Source organism: Rhinolophus hipposideros (assembly GCF_964194185.1).
Source record: "Rhinolophus hipposideros genome assembly, chromosome: 1".
In the NCBI taxonomy this organism is placed as follows: domain Eukaryota; kingdom Metazoa; phylum Chordata; class Mammalia; order Chiroptera; family Rhinolophidae; genus Rhinolophus; species Rhinolophus hipposideros.
Window position 1 is genome coordinate 31115874 of NC_138047.1, and position 15901 is coordinate 31131774.

The 15901-nt window shown below is 36.1% G+C and overlaps 1 protein-coding gene across 4 annotated transcripts in view; it reads left to right on the top strand.

Annotated features, from left to right (window-relative positions):
* The first annotated feature begins 682 nt into the window (after positions 1 to 682).
* The window catches only part of NFXL1 (nuclear transcription factor, X-box binding like 1), a 49890-nt gene continuing 34671 nt past the window's right edge, over positions 683 to 15901 (top strand). Inside the window, exons 1-11 of one of the 4 annotated variants that reach the window (XM_081061560.1) lie at positions 683 to 781; positions 1184 to 1369; positions 4350 to 4523; positions 7924 to 8033; positions 9955 to 10085; positions 11886 to 12064; positions 12291 to 12452; positions 12540 to 12640; positions 13300 to 13414; positions 14474 to 14598; positions 15331 to 15453. In XM_081061560.1, coding sequence (XP_080917686.1) covers positions 1186 to 1369; positions 4350 to 4523; positions 7924 to 8033; positions 9955 to 10085; positions 11886 to 12064; positions 12291 to 12452; positions 12540 to 12640; positions 13300 to 13414; positions 14474 to 14598; positions 15331 to 15453 — 1404 coding nt within the window. In that variant the 5' untranslated portion in view covers positions 683 to 781; positions 1184 to 1185. Of the gene's footprint in view, positions 928 to 1183; positions 1370 to 4346; positions 4524 to 7923; positions 8034 to 9954; positions 10086 to 11885; positions 12065 to 12290; positions 12453 to 12539; positions 12641 to 13299; positions 13415 to 14473; positions 14599 to 15330; positions 15454 to 15901 lie in introns of all 4 variants that reach the window. The other 3 variants (XM_081061559.1, XM_081061558.1, XM_081061561.1) reach the window with 3 other exon arrangements.

Genomic DNA, 15901 nt, shown 5'->3' on the forward strand with positions numbered 1-15901 from the left:
TAGTCCCAAACAGCAGTCTATATTTCTTAATCCCAGAAAGACCCCCAAATTTTAATATCTATCTATCTATCTATCTATCTATCTATCTATCTATCTATCTATCTATCATTTATCTTTGTTGGAAAACTCAGCAAAATCAGAAGACTTAGGTTCTGGCCTCAACTACTTTACTTACTAACATCTACTTTAGAGAGCTGTCATTGAGGTAAAATCGGCCTGCTCAGGAAAAGCATATTGTAAATTACTTAAAGGACTATTACAATAATAGGCATTAGATTTCCTCTACATCACTGTGGCAATTCAGAAAGGTGCAAACTCCCTCAGCTCTCCCTTTCTCTTCCCCGACGCTGCATGTTTTCATTGTAAGTACTTTTTTTTCTATCAGTGAGAAAAGTTTTGTTAGCTGAAAGCCAAAGGCAAGGCCAAAGATGGAGGGCAGTCAATTATAGCCACTTCAACAGAATCCCGATACCTAGCTGGGTTTAGGCAGCTGCGGGGAATCAGCAGCACCCTCTGAGGTAAATGACATCTCAGGGTCCACCCACCTTCTCACCTTGAGCCCTGTGGTTGTCGACCCCACCCGAGACCCAGAGCACGCCGGGAATTGTAGTTTCTGAAGGCCCAGCTCAGTCAGCGCACGCGCTCGGAGCCCTCCTTAACGCACCTCTCCACCCCCACCCCCGACACTCCCGGATGAGGAAGCGGCTAGTGATGCCACGCGTTCTGAGGGCGGTGGACGCGGGCTTCTGGGAGTTGTAGTCGCTGGGGACAGGCGCCGTCGGTTAGGAGACGTAGCTTTCCTTGGGGTCCGCTAGTGCAGTGGGTTCCCCGCGGGAGCCGCGGGGTCACTCGGCAGCTTTACCCAGACTGCGCTTCCTTTGAAGCTGTGGAGGCGCTTTCGTTTTCCCCCCTCGCTCTCCTTCTCCGGTGCTGGATGCTCCTTGCCCTGCAGTCCACTTCTCTGCCTAGTCCCCTCTCCGGTCCATCTCCGAAGCTCTAGTTTAGCGGGACTCGCCCTCCGGGAGACACAGGGCCGCGACCTTTTTAAACCTGGTCTCCGCCCTTCTGAGACCCTCCTCGTTCGGCCCCCCACACCGGCTTCCACCCCTGTCCCCCTTTTCTCTGCCTCGGCACCGCTGCACTCACGCTCCTTCCACTACTTTTTTTTTTTTTTCCTCTGCAGGGATGGACGCTTCCTGGCGCCAGGTGGCCGGTGGCCGAGGCCGAGCCCGAGGACGGGCCACTGCGGTCCCCTCCTCGGGAAATGGAGTCCATCTCCGCGGCGCCGGAAGAGGGCGAGAAAAGGGGTCGGGGGGCGCGGCGGGTCCCGGCCCCAGCCCCGGAGGAGCGGCGACCGCCGCGGCTGCAGGTAGCTCGGCCAGGCGCGGCCCCGCGGGCTCGGAAGCTCTGCAGACTTCCGTCGCCGGTGGGGAGCATGCATGGCTCCCGTCCTCGGTCGCACCTGGATGTCTGCTGAGGCACTTAAAGTCAGAACTGCTTCTGCCCTTGCTTTCATTCACTTCTCCTTCGGGAGTTTATTATTGGCCTCACCTCTCAAACCTTTCAGGCAGCTACTCTTTTCGGCATTCTGGGCAGATTTCCATCTTAATTTTATCTTAATTTTAATTGATGTTAATTTGTGACTTCTCTGTCCAGTATTGGTCCCGTCACTCTTTGCCTACTAAATCTCTGGGCCGAAAGTTGCCAATTTTGGCCTGGAGGTCTCATTTAGCGTATACTATTATTTGGTGAATACATACTTTTAAAAGCTAAATTGGTTCTTCTCTCTCTCTCTCTCTCTTTTTTTTGGTGTTTGTTTCTCTGTTTTTTTTCCAAATTCTCATAAAAATCTGGGTAATAGATTTTCTTATAAAATAATATTTTGTGACTTTTATTACCTTTGTGCATGGCAACAGTTAGCTGTACCGAGTCATAAAACTCCCATGTAAATTGGGTTTGTGTACTCCCGTTTCTCATTGTCTCCTACTTCTGGGGCCCCGTGGTCATTTTCCATCTCTACCTGATTGCTTTAGTTTAGTAACTTTAATTGTCTATGTCGCTAAGCACTTTTGCTTCTGGTACTTTTCTCTGTTCTTATTCACAAATTTCAGGTCCTTTTCTGGGATGTATCTGGTGTGGCCTCCTCCCGCATGCCAATAGCCTTCATTGAAGGCTGTGTTGTAGTGGAGCCTGAGAGTGTACACGCAACTCTAAATCGTCCTTCCCAGTGGAGGAGTGTTTGGGGCCGTGGGAATAATCCCTGAATTCAGTTTATTTTTGTGTTTGGAATGTATTTTTCAAAGTACATTGTTTGGGGGGAGGAGCAGATTGAGCTTCTGAGTGCTTTTTCTCCTAAGCTATTTTACAGTAGGTAGTATTCTCTTAGCTTTCAGTTACTGAGTTTATGGTGGTGGTGAGGTTTACAAGTTTGAGATCTATGGACAGTTTTTGTAAACTTTCTTGGACTTTATGGATAGTAGAAAAGCAGCCATTCTTCGCCTGGATAATTGAGATTTGTCTGTGAGGTATAATGTCTGAGATGTGGATACATACATCAGGTTATGAATGTTTGTATTATATTTGGTAATTCAGTCTTTTAAAAAATGTATCCTTAAGTGCTGATTTCCCATAATTACCCACATTTATCATCTCTTTTTATATATCAAGATTTGAGTCATATCTTATAGCCATTACTTTTCTCCTAATGCTCCAAGATTCCGACGTCACTGTACATTTTCCTCCAGTTTTACTTGAAATACTGCCTAGTCCCTGACCACACTGGCTGCCACAAGAAAAGGAAAACATTTCATGAGGAACTAAAACGTAAAGTTTCATTAAGTACAAATACACCACCTAAAAATAAGAAAGCTTATTTTGCTAGTGGCTCATCAACTTCAAGCATAAAGTGACTTTTAAATTAATTGTTAAAAATTTTAAATTAGTAAACTTAAAATCCTCTCAATATGGGCACTAACGAATTCAGAGCAATGCAGTATGCTTGTGGCTCCTTTCTTAAACTACAGTTGCTGTCCGTAAGAGTATTAGCACTTACTTAGCGCTTAAAGAAAATTCCCATGGTCATTGGTCGTGAGTTTGAAGTCTCACTGGGAATGTGCTAGAAGTAATCTAATTATTATTACTTTTTTCTATTATTGTTTAACCAGGTAACAAAATGAAAAGTACAGACAGTGCTAAAGAGAATAGTGGAAGAACTAATCCAAAACTTATTTAATGTTGCTTTTTGGAAGGAAGTTGTTGTATGAAGCATATTTTCTGTGTTTGCAACATTTTGTGTGAATTAATGTTAAATATAGTATATGTTTTGTGACCACATTTTTTTTTTTTTTTGGTGCATTTTTTAAAAAAATTAGTTTCAGGTGTACAAGACAAGGTAATACTTAGACGTTCATCATTAATATCCCTCACACTGTGGACCCCCCCTTCCTCCATCTCCCCATCCACTATCCCTCTGACATCGCACCAAGCCATCACATTATATATATAAAATTATAGTTGGCATTCATTATTGTTCAGCTTCAGGTGTACAGAACATTGATCAAGCATCTACATCTTCCCTGAGGTGGTCTCCCAAATGGGACACGTGTCCATCAGATACCCTACAAAATCTTTACAACGTTATTGATTACGTTCCCCAAATTATTTTTCAAAAACCCTGAGGCCGTTTTGTGGTTACCGACTGTTTTCTAATCCCCTCACCTTTCCCCTTATCCCCACCCCCCTGCCCATCTAACAACCCTCAGTTTTTCCTCTTTGTGTGACCACATTTTAATTAATGCAAAAAGTCCTTGAGCTTTCTAAGAAGCAAATTATATAAATGTAGTGGGAATATTGTTTCTTCAGTCTTTGGTGGGCCAGGCCAGGATGGTCTATAGTGTGGAAGGGGGTAGTTTAAAAAAGCACCTGCCTCCCACTGATTTGGATGTGCTCTGAGTGGGCATGTTTCCCACCTCTTAAAAATCACTGTGTAAGATTTATTTTTTAAACATACAATTTTATTTTTTGTTAAAATGTCCTTATCTTGAGATTGCTCACCAGTGTTTTGATACTTTTATCATACCTTTATTTTATTTTTTTTTATTGCTTTGTTAGTCATTCCTTTTCTAGAAGAATTTGTTGCATTTAACAGGATATTTAACAAAAGTGAAAATTTTCATTCGGTTGTGTGACAAGAAATTTGAAAATACTTTTTTTCATGGATGATAGAAAAGTAAAATGCTGTAAAGATGATTTTTAAATCTGTATTTTAAAGTGACATATTAGTACAGCATGCCTTGTGTTTTGAGAGATTGTTTTGCAGAAATGAATCTCATTTTTTTTCTTTGAAGCAGAATTACTGTCTCAAAGGAAATTTGAGGAAATCAAGAAAGCTAATCAAGCTGCGGCCAAAAAACTTGTTGAGGAACACTTTAGCTCTTCCTCTGAAGAAGAAGGAGATGAAGATTTTGAAGGAAAACGGGGAAAAATAGTTGCTAAAACATTTATAACTTACACTACTCAGACAGGTACTGTATGATCTTTTAAATTTTGACTTTATATTAATGAAAATATATTCCTGACTTCTTAAAAACACTTTTACTCTATGTGGTATAGTTTTTGCATCTTATGAGTGAGCGTTTTTGTGTTGTAGAATTGAATTTTTGTACATTTTATTATTTATACATTTTATTATTAGTGTATAACACTAACCTTTCTGTAAACAAGTAGAATGGCAATGTCCTTTATAGCCTTCGTGGTTCTTCTGTGCCTTTAAGTGGTATTTCATTAGAATGCTGGGAGGGGGATGCCAAACCTCCTCAGGAGATAAGTGGTCCAAGTCGTTTCTGGTTATGATTTGATTGGACTTGACTTTGATTACTCCTTTAAATCTAGTCTTCATTTTTTTCCTCTTTGTTATCATGTTCAATGTGTCTTGAAGTCAATTTTATTTCTTGACTTTATTCCTTTATTTTATATATTACAACTTTCGACTTTTATACTTAAAAAAAAACAACTTAAAGTTTTCTCGGGTTTGATGTATACAATTACGTTATATCTTGTTTATATCTGGGTTACTCTTAAAAGCCATATTTGTTTATGAGAAAGGGGACCAAAGTGATGCTGCTTTGAAGGGTTTGCTACTAAATGTCAAAATAGATTATTTTAAAGGTAAGTGCTATACACTTTCAACATTTTATACTTAAAGTCATTATTAGAATATTCTTGTTGTATTATCAACAATACCATAGTTGGCTGGGAATCCTGATGGCATCATCAGGATAGATACACATTGTCAAGTAGGTTTCCAAGGAATTTATCATATTTGCTGAAGAATTAAGGTTAGGAAGCTTGACTAAGTCTGGCTTAGCCAGGTAAAAGTTGATAAAGGTTTGGAGGACTTCTAGAGGACTTCATCATAGAAAGTAACCTTAAGTTTCCTGCTTCAAGAGGACCTCACTTAAACGATTCTAGGTAGAGACAGATCTTATTTTTAAATAGGAAATTCAGTGATGTAACTCAGTATTTCTTCCCAGTGTTTAGGAACCATCATTTTTAAATTTTAATTAACTTTTAATCTGGCGTTCATCTTAAAAGTATTAAGGCAGTTTTTCTTATGCTGTTTTGTGTCAAATCCATAAATACTGATTTTCGTTCCTTTGTGTAAGTAAGGAAATTTGATCAATAAATGCCAGAGTAATAAGATGGTTTCCATCTCACGTTAGTGAATTGGACACCAGGGCTTTACCAAAGAATTTCATTCTTTTTACCTGAGCACAGCCTTTGTACTTTTGCGATTCTTCTCTTAAATTTCAGACTTGCATGGTCAACTTCCTGGTGAGTATCTCTATCTTGCTGGCCTGGCCTATGGACACATCAAACATATGTTGAAAGATAACTCATTTCTTCTCCTGTTTTCTTTATCTCAATTAGTAGCACCACAGTTTTCCTGGTTACCCACAGAAGCCAGAAATCGGGGAGCAGGGATGGTACATATGTGGGTTTCATTGACTACCACTTCTCCTCTCTTCCCGCGTCAGACATCTCATCAAGCACAGCATTCTCTCCTTCCTAATCTTGACATCAACTTTTAAAACCAACACAATCTACATGTGACTAAGTCCTGCAGAGTTTTACTTCCTAAATTTCTTAAGTCTACCCCTCTTCTTCCTACATACTAACATTGCCTTAATTCAGGCACCTACAGCTGTGTTATATGTGAATTAAATCCACATAACTATGAGGTAGAATTTACTATTATTATTTTAAAGATGAGAAAACTGAGACAGATAGAGACTTAGGTCATTTTTGGTTATTCTGCTGTAACTGCCTCTTAACTGATACTTCATGCTTCTAGTCTCGGCCTCCTCATACTCGTTTTTCTTCAGTTACTAGGGTAATCTGTTTAAAATACATGACTTCAAATGCCATGCAATTTACCGTGACATCCTGGACAGTGTACTTTATTGTTGCAGCCAACTTTAATACAATTTTCAAAGAAATCTTACATAAATCTTATAAATAAAAGATTAGACTTTATTTTGTTAAAGCCGATTTCATCTTGTTCTCATATTCTATTTTACATGTTAGCTGTTAAATTAGATGAAATTTAAAATGTTACGCATTTGCTAAAGCCAGCTATACTGAAAAACAAAATAAGCACACAGGATATGATTATCAAGTCTGCTTTTAAGGATACTCTTTAAACTTCAATGTTTATTTAAAATAAAGCAATTATCTTTAATTTTATAATATTTTTTTGTTTGGGGAGTAATTTTATGTATATTTTGTTTAACATCCTAAATTAATGTTTCCATTAAAGTAGAGCAAGTTTTTGTAAGTGCTGTGTTTACTTAGATCATTTTAGAAAGTAAAGAATTATCCAAGTGTCTTACTTATTTAGTTCTTCTTTTTGGTAATTTAAATTTTGCTTTGAACCATTTTATTGGCATAAGTTCTGTACTTATGATAGTTTAATAAGCTATTACTCAGTCAACCTTTATTGAACCATCTTTATTGGACTAAAGGTATGTAGGTTTATTTCTCATACACTAAAGTGACTCATATTGCTGCCCTTTTAGTGTTGTGTGCTTTTGGGTAGTTTCTCTGCCTTTGATTTTACTGTTACTGTTATTTCTTGGACCTTTCTGTAGTAACCCCTTGCAGCAGCATAGTGTAGGTTAAGAGGACTCACTTTGGAGTCTTACTGAAGTTGCTTAATTGCTCTGTGCTTCAGTTTTCTCATCTGTAGAATGAAGATAAATATAGCTCATGTAATTTCCACCGAAATACTAATAGAACAGTGCGAGCAAATAAATGCTGAGGAATTGCTGAAAGTAAATGTAGGCTAATAAATGTAGGCTAATATTTTTTTCTAAGAAGTTCATGCTTCCTTTTTAAGCAGAAATAAAGAACATAATTTAATGAAGGAAGGTTATTATACTGTAAAGACCTGAGTATCTTTTCATTCAACAAGTTTTTATTAAGAATAAGCTATATGTCAAACACACACATACACACACACACACGCTTATTATATTTAGGCTAAATGGTTCTGCTGAACTTTGACTTTCAGTTTGTTTCATTTTGCTTTTTGCTGTGCTTTTCCTTGTGACTTGACAGCGTGCTGCTCTTACCTATGGCTCTGCCCCCACTAAATTTGTTAAGGACTCTTAACAGCAGTAAGAGCAAGTGTACTCTGAGGGAGGGCTGAAGTACTGCTTTTGAATAAAGTACATAAGATTTAATGCATGGGCTTTATGACCTCTTTGCAGCTCACTGGTTGCTTTTTTTTAAACTTCTCATTTTTAGCTATATTTTGAACTGTTGATATTGCTAGACAGTTCTTGCATAATGTGGTGCTGTTAGTGAGTGTGTATTATTTTCAGATGTTGCTTAACATGAAGTTTTCAATTTTTAAATTTCAAGATGGAGATACATGTGAATTAGAGCGAACAAAACAGTATGTAAATGAAGCTTTTCAAGCAGGGGCTATGACATGCTTAATTTGTATTGCTTCAGTGAAGAGAAACCAGGCAGTAAGTTTTTCTCCTTATCTATACTAAATGTATCTCCCTAAATAACTTATATTGCATTTGAAGTACTGAACCCTTTATTATGTTTTTGCTTATTTTTGTTTAAAAATGCTTCATTTGAGAAATGTATTGATCTTTGTTTTGTAAATCTGGAATTTAAAAAATTACCCCTAAATGAGCATCAATATTTTTAGCACTATTAATATAACTGAAGCAAGTATTTTCATTTTTAAAGCACATATCAATTTGATAAAGCATTTTTAATATCTTTATACTTTAGAGATTCCCACAAATACTGAAATGTAAAAATGGACTTTATTTCACTACTTTCCGCAGGTTTAGAAAAAGAAAGATATGGTCCTTGCTTTCAAGGAAAGACCTAGCAATGACACTTACGGTTTATCAGTGAGCTTTTCTTGTGCTGAAGACACCGTGGAAAGTGGCCTAAGGTCATTGGGGAGGGATGGAGTCAGACATAACTCATATACTTAGAGGCCTAATGGCAAAGTTATCTATATGATGACTGAATATGATAGACTCAACATTTAGACCTTAGATGAATCCACTGCTCTTACAGCAGCAATGGCCTAGAGAAAGAAAATCAGGAAATGGGTTGGTCATGTTGAGTGAATCAGAAATTTAACATGTGTTGGATCGGGTAGCTTAGCAGATGCAGATGCCGTCAGTGCCTGGAGTCATATGTGGTTGGTTTATTCTGATTTCATCTTCAGTGGATGAATAGTCTCTCCTTGTGGATACAGTCACACCTTAAACACTTGCTGTGTGTGGATTTTTTTTTTTTTAACCTCAATGCTTTCTCCTTGGAAACTCAGCCAGTACATGGGTATAGGGCAGAAGCGCAGGGGAGTTACATTCCACCACAGGGAACTGGTGAATGTGCCCCAGCCTCTTCTCCGTTAGGGGTTGGAGCTGGGATGGTCCTCGGCCTGCTTTTCATGGTTCTTTAGAGGCTCCTAGCAGCACTGCCCTTAGCGGGAAACAGTTCAGCATTGTACCACTTACTGGTGGTTCCTCTTCCCATCTTGTGCCCTCACTCCTGCACCCCAGTTCTTTTCTCAAGCACTGATTTGGGAGGAACGCAAACTAAGAAGTCGGCTTTTTTTAATGCTATTGCCAGCTATATGTAATATATAATACACTACATGTCTGTTTTTATTAAACAGTTGCAAAATGTTATAATGACAGGAGAATTGATTTTTATATCAAAGTATTGGTAGGTTTTAAAAATTTACTATTCCTTAATCTTATATACATATATATATATATATATATACACATTATATATATATTTTCAAATTTTTTGTTTTTAATTTTTGGAATTTAGCATTAAGTGGTAGACTAATAGGTTTTATACAACAAAAGGGCAATATAGAGATTATATGTACATATTTGTGTTTAAGGATTCCTTTGTAGTACTATTTCAAATTGGAATAACCTAAATGTCAACAACCAGAAATTGGTTAAATAAATTATGGTATATAAATCTACAAGATATATTGTGCAGCTGTAAATACCAGGTTGTATGAATATATTTGGTAAGGGTAAATGCTTATACTATGTAAAAAAAGGCTATAAAGTTTTATATCAGTACAGTATGATCTCATTTTTTAAAAAATATGAAATATATTTTTAAAAAATAACTGGAGGCTGTCCGGAATGTTAGCAGTAGTTATTTCCAGCTGAATGAATCTGGACGATTAATAATATTTTTCTTTAAAGTGTTCTACATTTAAATAAATTTTTATAAAGAACATTTCTTCTATGATTCTGGAAGGAGATTTTTTTCTTTAATCCCGTACTTTGCTCTTGACAATAATTTAGTGTGGTGTTCATTTTAAAATATTGTGTAATTATGAAAGAAAAATCATTGCATATGTGTTAATTTCTGATACTTTTGTCTTAGGTTTGGAGTTGTTCAGGATGTTTCTGTATCTTTCACATGCCCTGTATCCAGAAGTGGGCTAAAGACAGCCAGTTTCTAGTATCTTCTTTAACAGATGATGATTTTGGGAAGAAGGATTATCCCTGGCCTTGGTAATTTTTCTAATTTAGTTGGAATATAAAGTTGTAAAATAAATGAAAATTGTAGCTCATAAGTTGCTTTATTGGCATTTTCAGTATCCATGTTTGTCCTTCAGTTTCATTTGGTTTGTGAAGATACTGGACATGGAAATGGCTTTTTCCCTCCAATTTGTATAACTGCTAGTTCCTTTCAATAACTAATGTCATTCAGACTGTTTTTTCCCCCCTACGAAACAGTTCCTTTGTTATCTTTTTTAAAGAACTGTCATTTCTTTTCCATAGGATTAGAATCCTTCGTAATTTCAATACTTCGGGAGTTCGTATTAGTATACATTAGTATCACATTGTGCAAGACTGTCATGTAACACATTTTGATCACAGGCTTCCCAATTTTATCTTCAAAATCTCTCAAAACTGCAGGTGTATATTATTCACTTACTAATTTTTATACATTTATTAGTTTGGCTTATTATTCATGGTTATTTGACCTTGAACTTCTATTATATTTCCTGAAAGAGTTGGGGAGTGGAAATTTTCTCTCTGCTAAATAAAGACAGTAACAAATTTATCCGTACTGGCAACCTAGAGGGTAGATTTACTGTTAAGATAATGAGGCATAAACTTCAGGGGCTCTGTGTTCGCAAAAATACTCACTTTTGTAACTAATTTTATATTTGTCATTTTGAGTTCTTTTTAACAGAGGACCGCAAATTGTAAAAGACTCAGACTTCAGGAAACGTGGATCCATATCAGACGTGGATCCTCTTATTACCATAAGTACTAATACACAGAGGGTGCCAAAAAAATGTATACACATTAAGAAAGGAAGAAAACTGTGTTAAAATTGTAACACTCTACAGTTTTAATACAGTTTTTTTCCTTTCTTAAAATGTGTATACATTTTTTGGCACCTTCTGTATGTGTAAGCAGTAAAAGCCTTCATTGGATAAATTTATAAAGCTTGTGAAAGTGTGAGATGTTTAAAACTATGGTTATGTTTTATATTATTCATTGAAGGTACTTTGTAGAAAATAGTTGTATCTATCTTGTGTTTACTGAACGAATAGTGTCAAAGGTAAACTATTCATTCTTGTGGACTTAACCACTGTTAATACACAAATTTTTGTCAAATAAAGCTGAATAGCCTGATTTAAAAAAAATTGTAACACTCAATATATACCGATAACAAAAGGTGAATACAAGTCATGTGTGTACATTTTTTGGCACCCCGGTATTTGTAAAATTGTGGTAGTGTAGTTTTTAAAAACATTTTAGATATAGTAGGTACTTTGTAAAAATAATTCTCAGTCATCTGGGAGAGATTTTATTCCCATGTTACCAATGGGGCTATTGAAGTTAATTGAAGTAAAATAATATCTTTAGACTTCTCTTAATCTTAAGTGGTGAAGCCAGGATATAAATGTAATCTAGATATGGACTGTTGAATGCAGTAGCAACTAGCCACATCTGATTATTTAAATTTTTAAAAATTATGAAAGTTCTGTGCCTTTCTCAATTGTATGCATCAGTCATATTTTAGGTGCTCACGAGCCGTATGTGGCTATTGACTACTATATTAGACTTGGCAGCTGTAGAACAGTTCCATCTTCTCAGGAAATTATATTGGACAGAGCTGTTCTGGATAGTTGAAATTGATGTTAGTAAAATCTTGTTTTTTACTGATATAAAAATGGAGCAAAGAGTATCTTACATAAAACTAATTGAGTATACTATATTACTAAGTGTAGTTATATTCTTGTCTCTCATGTCACTTTGAAAAATGAGATTAACGTTAGTAATTCTTCTTTGTAGTCCAAAGTGTAGGTTTGAATACAAACGATCTGACACACCTAGTAGGTACTATTGCTACTGTGGAAAAGTAGAAGATCCTCCTTTGGATCCGTGGCTTGTGCCTCATTCATGCGGCCAAGTATGTGAGAGAGAATTTAAACCTCCTTGTGGCCATAAATGTTTACTCCTCTGTCACCCAGGTGAGTTACGTATTACATTTGTAATTGTGGTGGTTATTTCTGCTTACGTTGAGGCAAACAAATTGTGAAAATTGAATTCAGAACTTAACTTTACATTAGAAAATACTGAAAGGGAATGACTTTTAAAGTATTAGTAAAGAAAACTTTAGAAATCACTAATAGATATAAGAATTGAAAGTTTTAACTTTTGATTTCTGATTTCTTTTTTCTTTTCATCGGATTCTAGGGCCCTGCCCTCCTTGTCCAAAGATGGTCACAACTACTTGTTACTGTAAGAAAGCAAAACCCATCCCTCGTAGGTGCAGTGCCAAGGAGTGGTCCTGTCAGCTGCCATGTGGGCGGAAGTTGCTTTGTGGACAACATAAATGTGAAAATCCTTGTCATGCAGGTGAAAGGTCATACCTGTTAGCCAAAGTCAAAGCAGTCTCTGTTACTTTTATAATGTTTCTATGCTAATTTGTCATTGTGATTTTAGGAAGTTGTCCTCCCTGTCCAAGAGTTAGTAGACAGAAGTGTGTTTGTGGCAAACAAATAGCTGCAAGAAGCTGTGCAAGTCCACTGTGGCACTGTGGTCAGGTAAGTACGTATGTGTCTTGAAGGGTGGGTATTAAAGAGTATGGAAAGCACGATTAGAAATGCTACTTAGGTTTAGTTGGATAAAAGGAGAGGAAGAATAGTAACTAAGATGAATTCTATTCATGGTTTCGGAAACTTTTCCTATTTAATATTTTAACTACTGGAGGGTAATTTTTTTTCAAAGTAACAGCTATTTGTTGAATTTTGCGTTCAGTACCTATGTACGCTCTTTCTTGCTAGCTCTCTCTCCCTCTCTTTCTCCTCTCTTCAGCCAACACTCCTCCCTCCTTCTTGAGTTAATCCAGTTGAGGAAGTAGGATTGATTTTGTAGATGGCTCGTCCTAGAATTCACATGGTTTTAGTACCATTTGCAAATTTTTGGTGGGTGACCATATGAAGCTCTTTTTGCTTTCTTATGTTTTAAAAATAATGCTCTTTGGTGCATAGGAAACTTTTTTTGTGTGTGTGTGTGTGTGTTTGTGTAAACATGTATATATATGTATGTGTTTTATGTATGTATACATGATACCTGTGTAAGATGTAAAACATGAGGAACATAAAGAATTTGCATATTTGTTGTTGAAAAATGGATTATGTCATGTACAAAGTTTTTTTTAACTTTTAAGTCCTTCACTAGTGCTTACTGCATTTTATTTCAGGTATGTGGAAAAACATTGCCATGTGGTAATCATACATGTGAGCAAGTTTGTCATGTTGGTGCTTGTGGAGAATGTCCTCGATCTGGGAAGAGATTCTGTCCATGTCAGAAGTCAAGTAAGACTTTTTTTAAACCTTTAATGGGGTATGATTATTTTTCATGCTAACTAGAGTACTTTCCTAACTAGAGTAATTTCCTAACTAGAGTAATTTCCTAATTTTCCGGGAGGTCATAATGTAGTTTCAATAATAATACAAATTTGATGTTAGATTTCTACGTTTAGTTGAGAAGACAATATAGCACATGCACTAGGAACTCAGACTTTGGAGTCAAGTATATCTGAGCTCAAATTACACCTTCATGAACTATGTTTTTCTCAAGTTAAATAGGGACAATAATATTATCTTCTTCATAAGATAATTGTGAGAATTAAATGATAAAATACACATAAACTATTTAATGTAGTGCCTAATGTGCACATAAAGGAAACCTCATACTCAAGCTGTTATTGTATATTGAGTTATAAGTAGATTTAGTTTTGGCTGCTTTGAGATAAAGGCATACCGTATGTTATATTATATAAGATCCAGTCTTATAGTAAAATACGACCGGGTCTGATATTAATTTTTGCTCCAAAAGATGCATTAGAGCTGGTTGTGTGGCGAGGTCTTATTTTTGGGGAAACGCAGTAGAAGGGTTGCAGATTGAGTCTACTTCCTTGACTGCACCAATACCAGCAAACATGTATAAAATTATTGTCAACATCTGTCTTAATAGGTTTATGTTAAAGGTGAGTTTCATGATGTGTTTAAAACTACATCTTTTTTTGTTAAATCTTGTAAGGTTGTTAGAAAATTTTTTTTATAATTCCATATTGTGGAATTCTTCATAGAGGTTTATGTGATCTTATTCATTTCTTTCAGATAAATATTTCTGAAGTAGCGCCTAAAAATGTACTTCTTAAGGATGGTAACTTGTCATGTGTCAAATTGTTTTGTAAAGCATTAACTTGACAAGTACTGGGATCATTCTCATTAATTTTTTTCCAATAGTTATGTAGATGCAAAAATTCAGTCTGAAAAGGCTATCATTCTTTAGGGAACCAAAGGAACGTGGTACGTTTTTAGTGCTTTCTAATAATTGTATCTTACTATTAACTGTTTGTCTGCTTTCAGAATTTTCTTTGCCTTGTACAGAAGATGTACCAACTTGTGGAGACAGTTGTGACAAAGTACTTGAATGTGGAATGCATAGATGTTCACAGCGTTGTCACCGAGGTCCTTGTGAAACATGTAGACAAGTTAGTCATCTCCTGCAATAACTACCGTTCAGAGCTATCTATTATAATATGTCAGATGGGATTGTTCTCGTTCTGTAATTGTTTTCCATTACTTAGTTTCATAAACAGCTATGTTATGATCTGGATGAGTTTAGTAACCTATTATTTATAGTAAAGCAGTAGGAGAGTATGCCAGCAATCAAATCCAAAAATTACCTTTTGTTTGTTTTTGCTTGGTAAAGTTTGAACAGTCTCACTATTATAGTCTAGAGTGGTTATTGGTTCCCAGAAGACATTCAGAGCAATGATGAATTAGGCTTAGTGATGATGGAAAGAAACAAATGCCTGGACTTACCTGAGACTTTAAAGTTATATGTGTCACTTTGGTTATAACTATACTACCAAGTCAAAAAGTTAGCTTACTAGATAATCCAATTTTCTTGCTTTATTGAGACAAGATGTGCAGATGTCATGGTATGACTAGATGTAAGTGATTTTGATATGTGGTATTTTACTATTTAATATCAAATTCCTACTAAATTTAATAATGGAAATTCATATGAAATCTTTTGGAACAAAGTAGATACAAACAAGTATTTTAGGAAATTCAGCTTTAGTTTTGGTAAAGTCTCTCATACAAATTTGCTCTAAAAAGTTTTCTCCTTCATTTTTTAGTAATTATAGAGATTGCAATGTGAAAAAAAATCATGTTCACAAAAGTTAGTTTCAATAGCATTTATTTGATTCTTACAGGAAGTAGAAAAGCATTGTCGCTGTGGAAAGCATACAAAACGAATGCCATGTCATAAACCTTATCTCTGTGAAACTAAGTGTGTTAAGATGCGTGATTGTCAGAAACATCAGTGTAGGAGAAAGGTATGTGTAAATAGCTTGGGACACTGATTTAAAAATTCTCTTGAATTTTTCCTTTGTGGGCCTGTGATAAGCACCATCTTGACACGTTCTTCAGATATCCAGGCATATTTTATGTTTCCCATATGAAATATTAATAAGTATTCTAGATTGATCTTAGTTGTTTATATTAGTGGGAAATCTTATCAAGATTTTTAAACAATGGGCTCTTTTTGTCCTGCATAGAATTTTCTCAGCTTGGTTCTTGAGCTATTTCTGTTCCCCGATTTTAAAAGATCATAGCAGTGTTAAGAGTGATAATTCATTTGGTGGAAGAGGCTTAACTTCTATTGTGCAAATCTTATTTATAGACACTTGGTTCAATATATGGTCGACTGGAGTATTTTATTGAGTTTGTAGATTTATGGTCTTTTTTGGGTCCCTTGTATCATTGTGAATTATCCCTCTATCT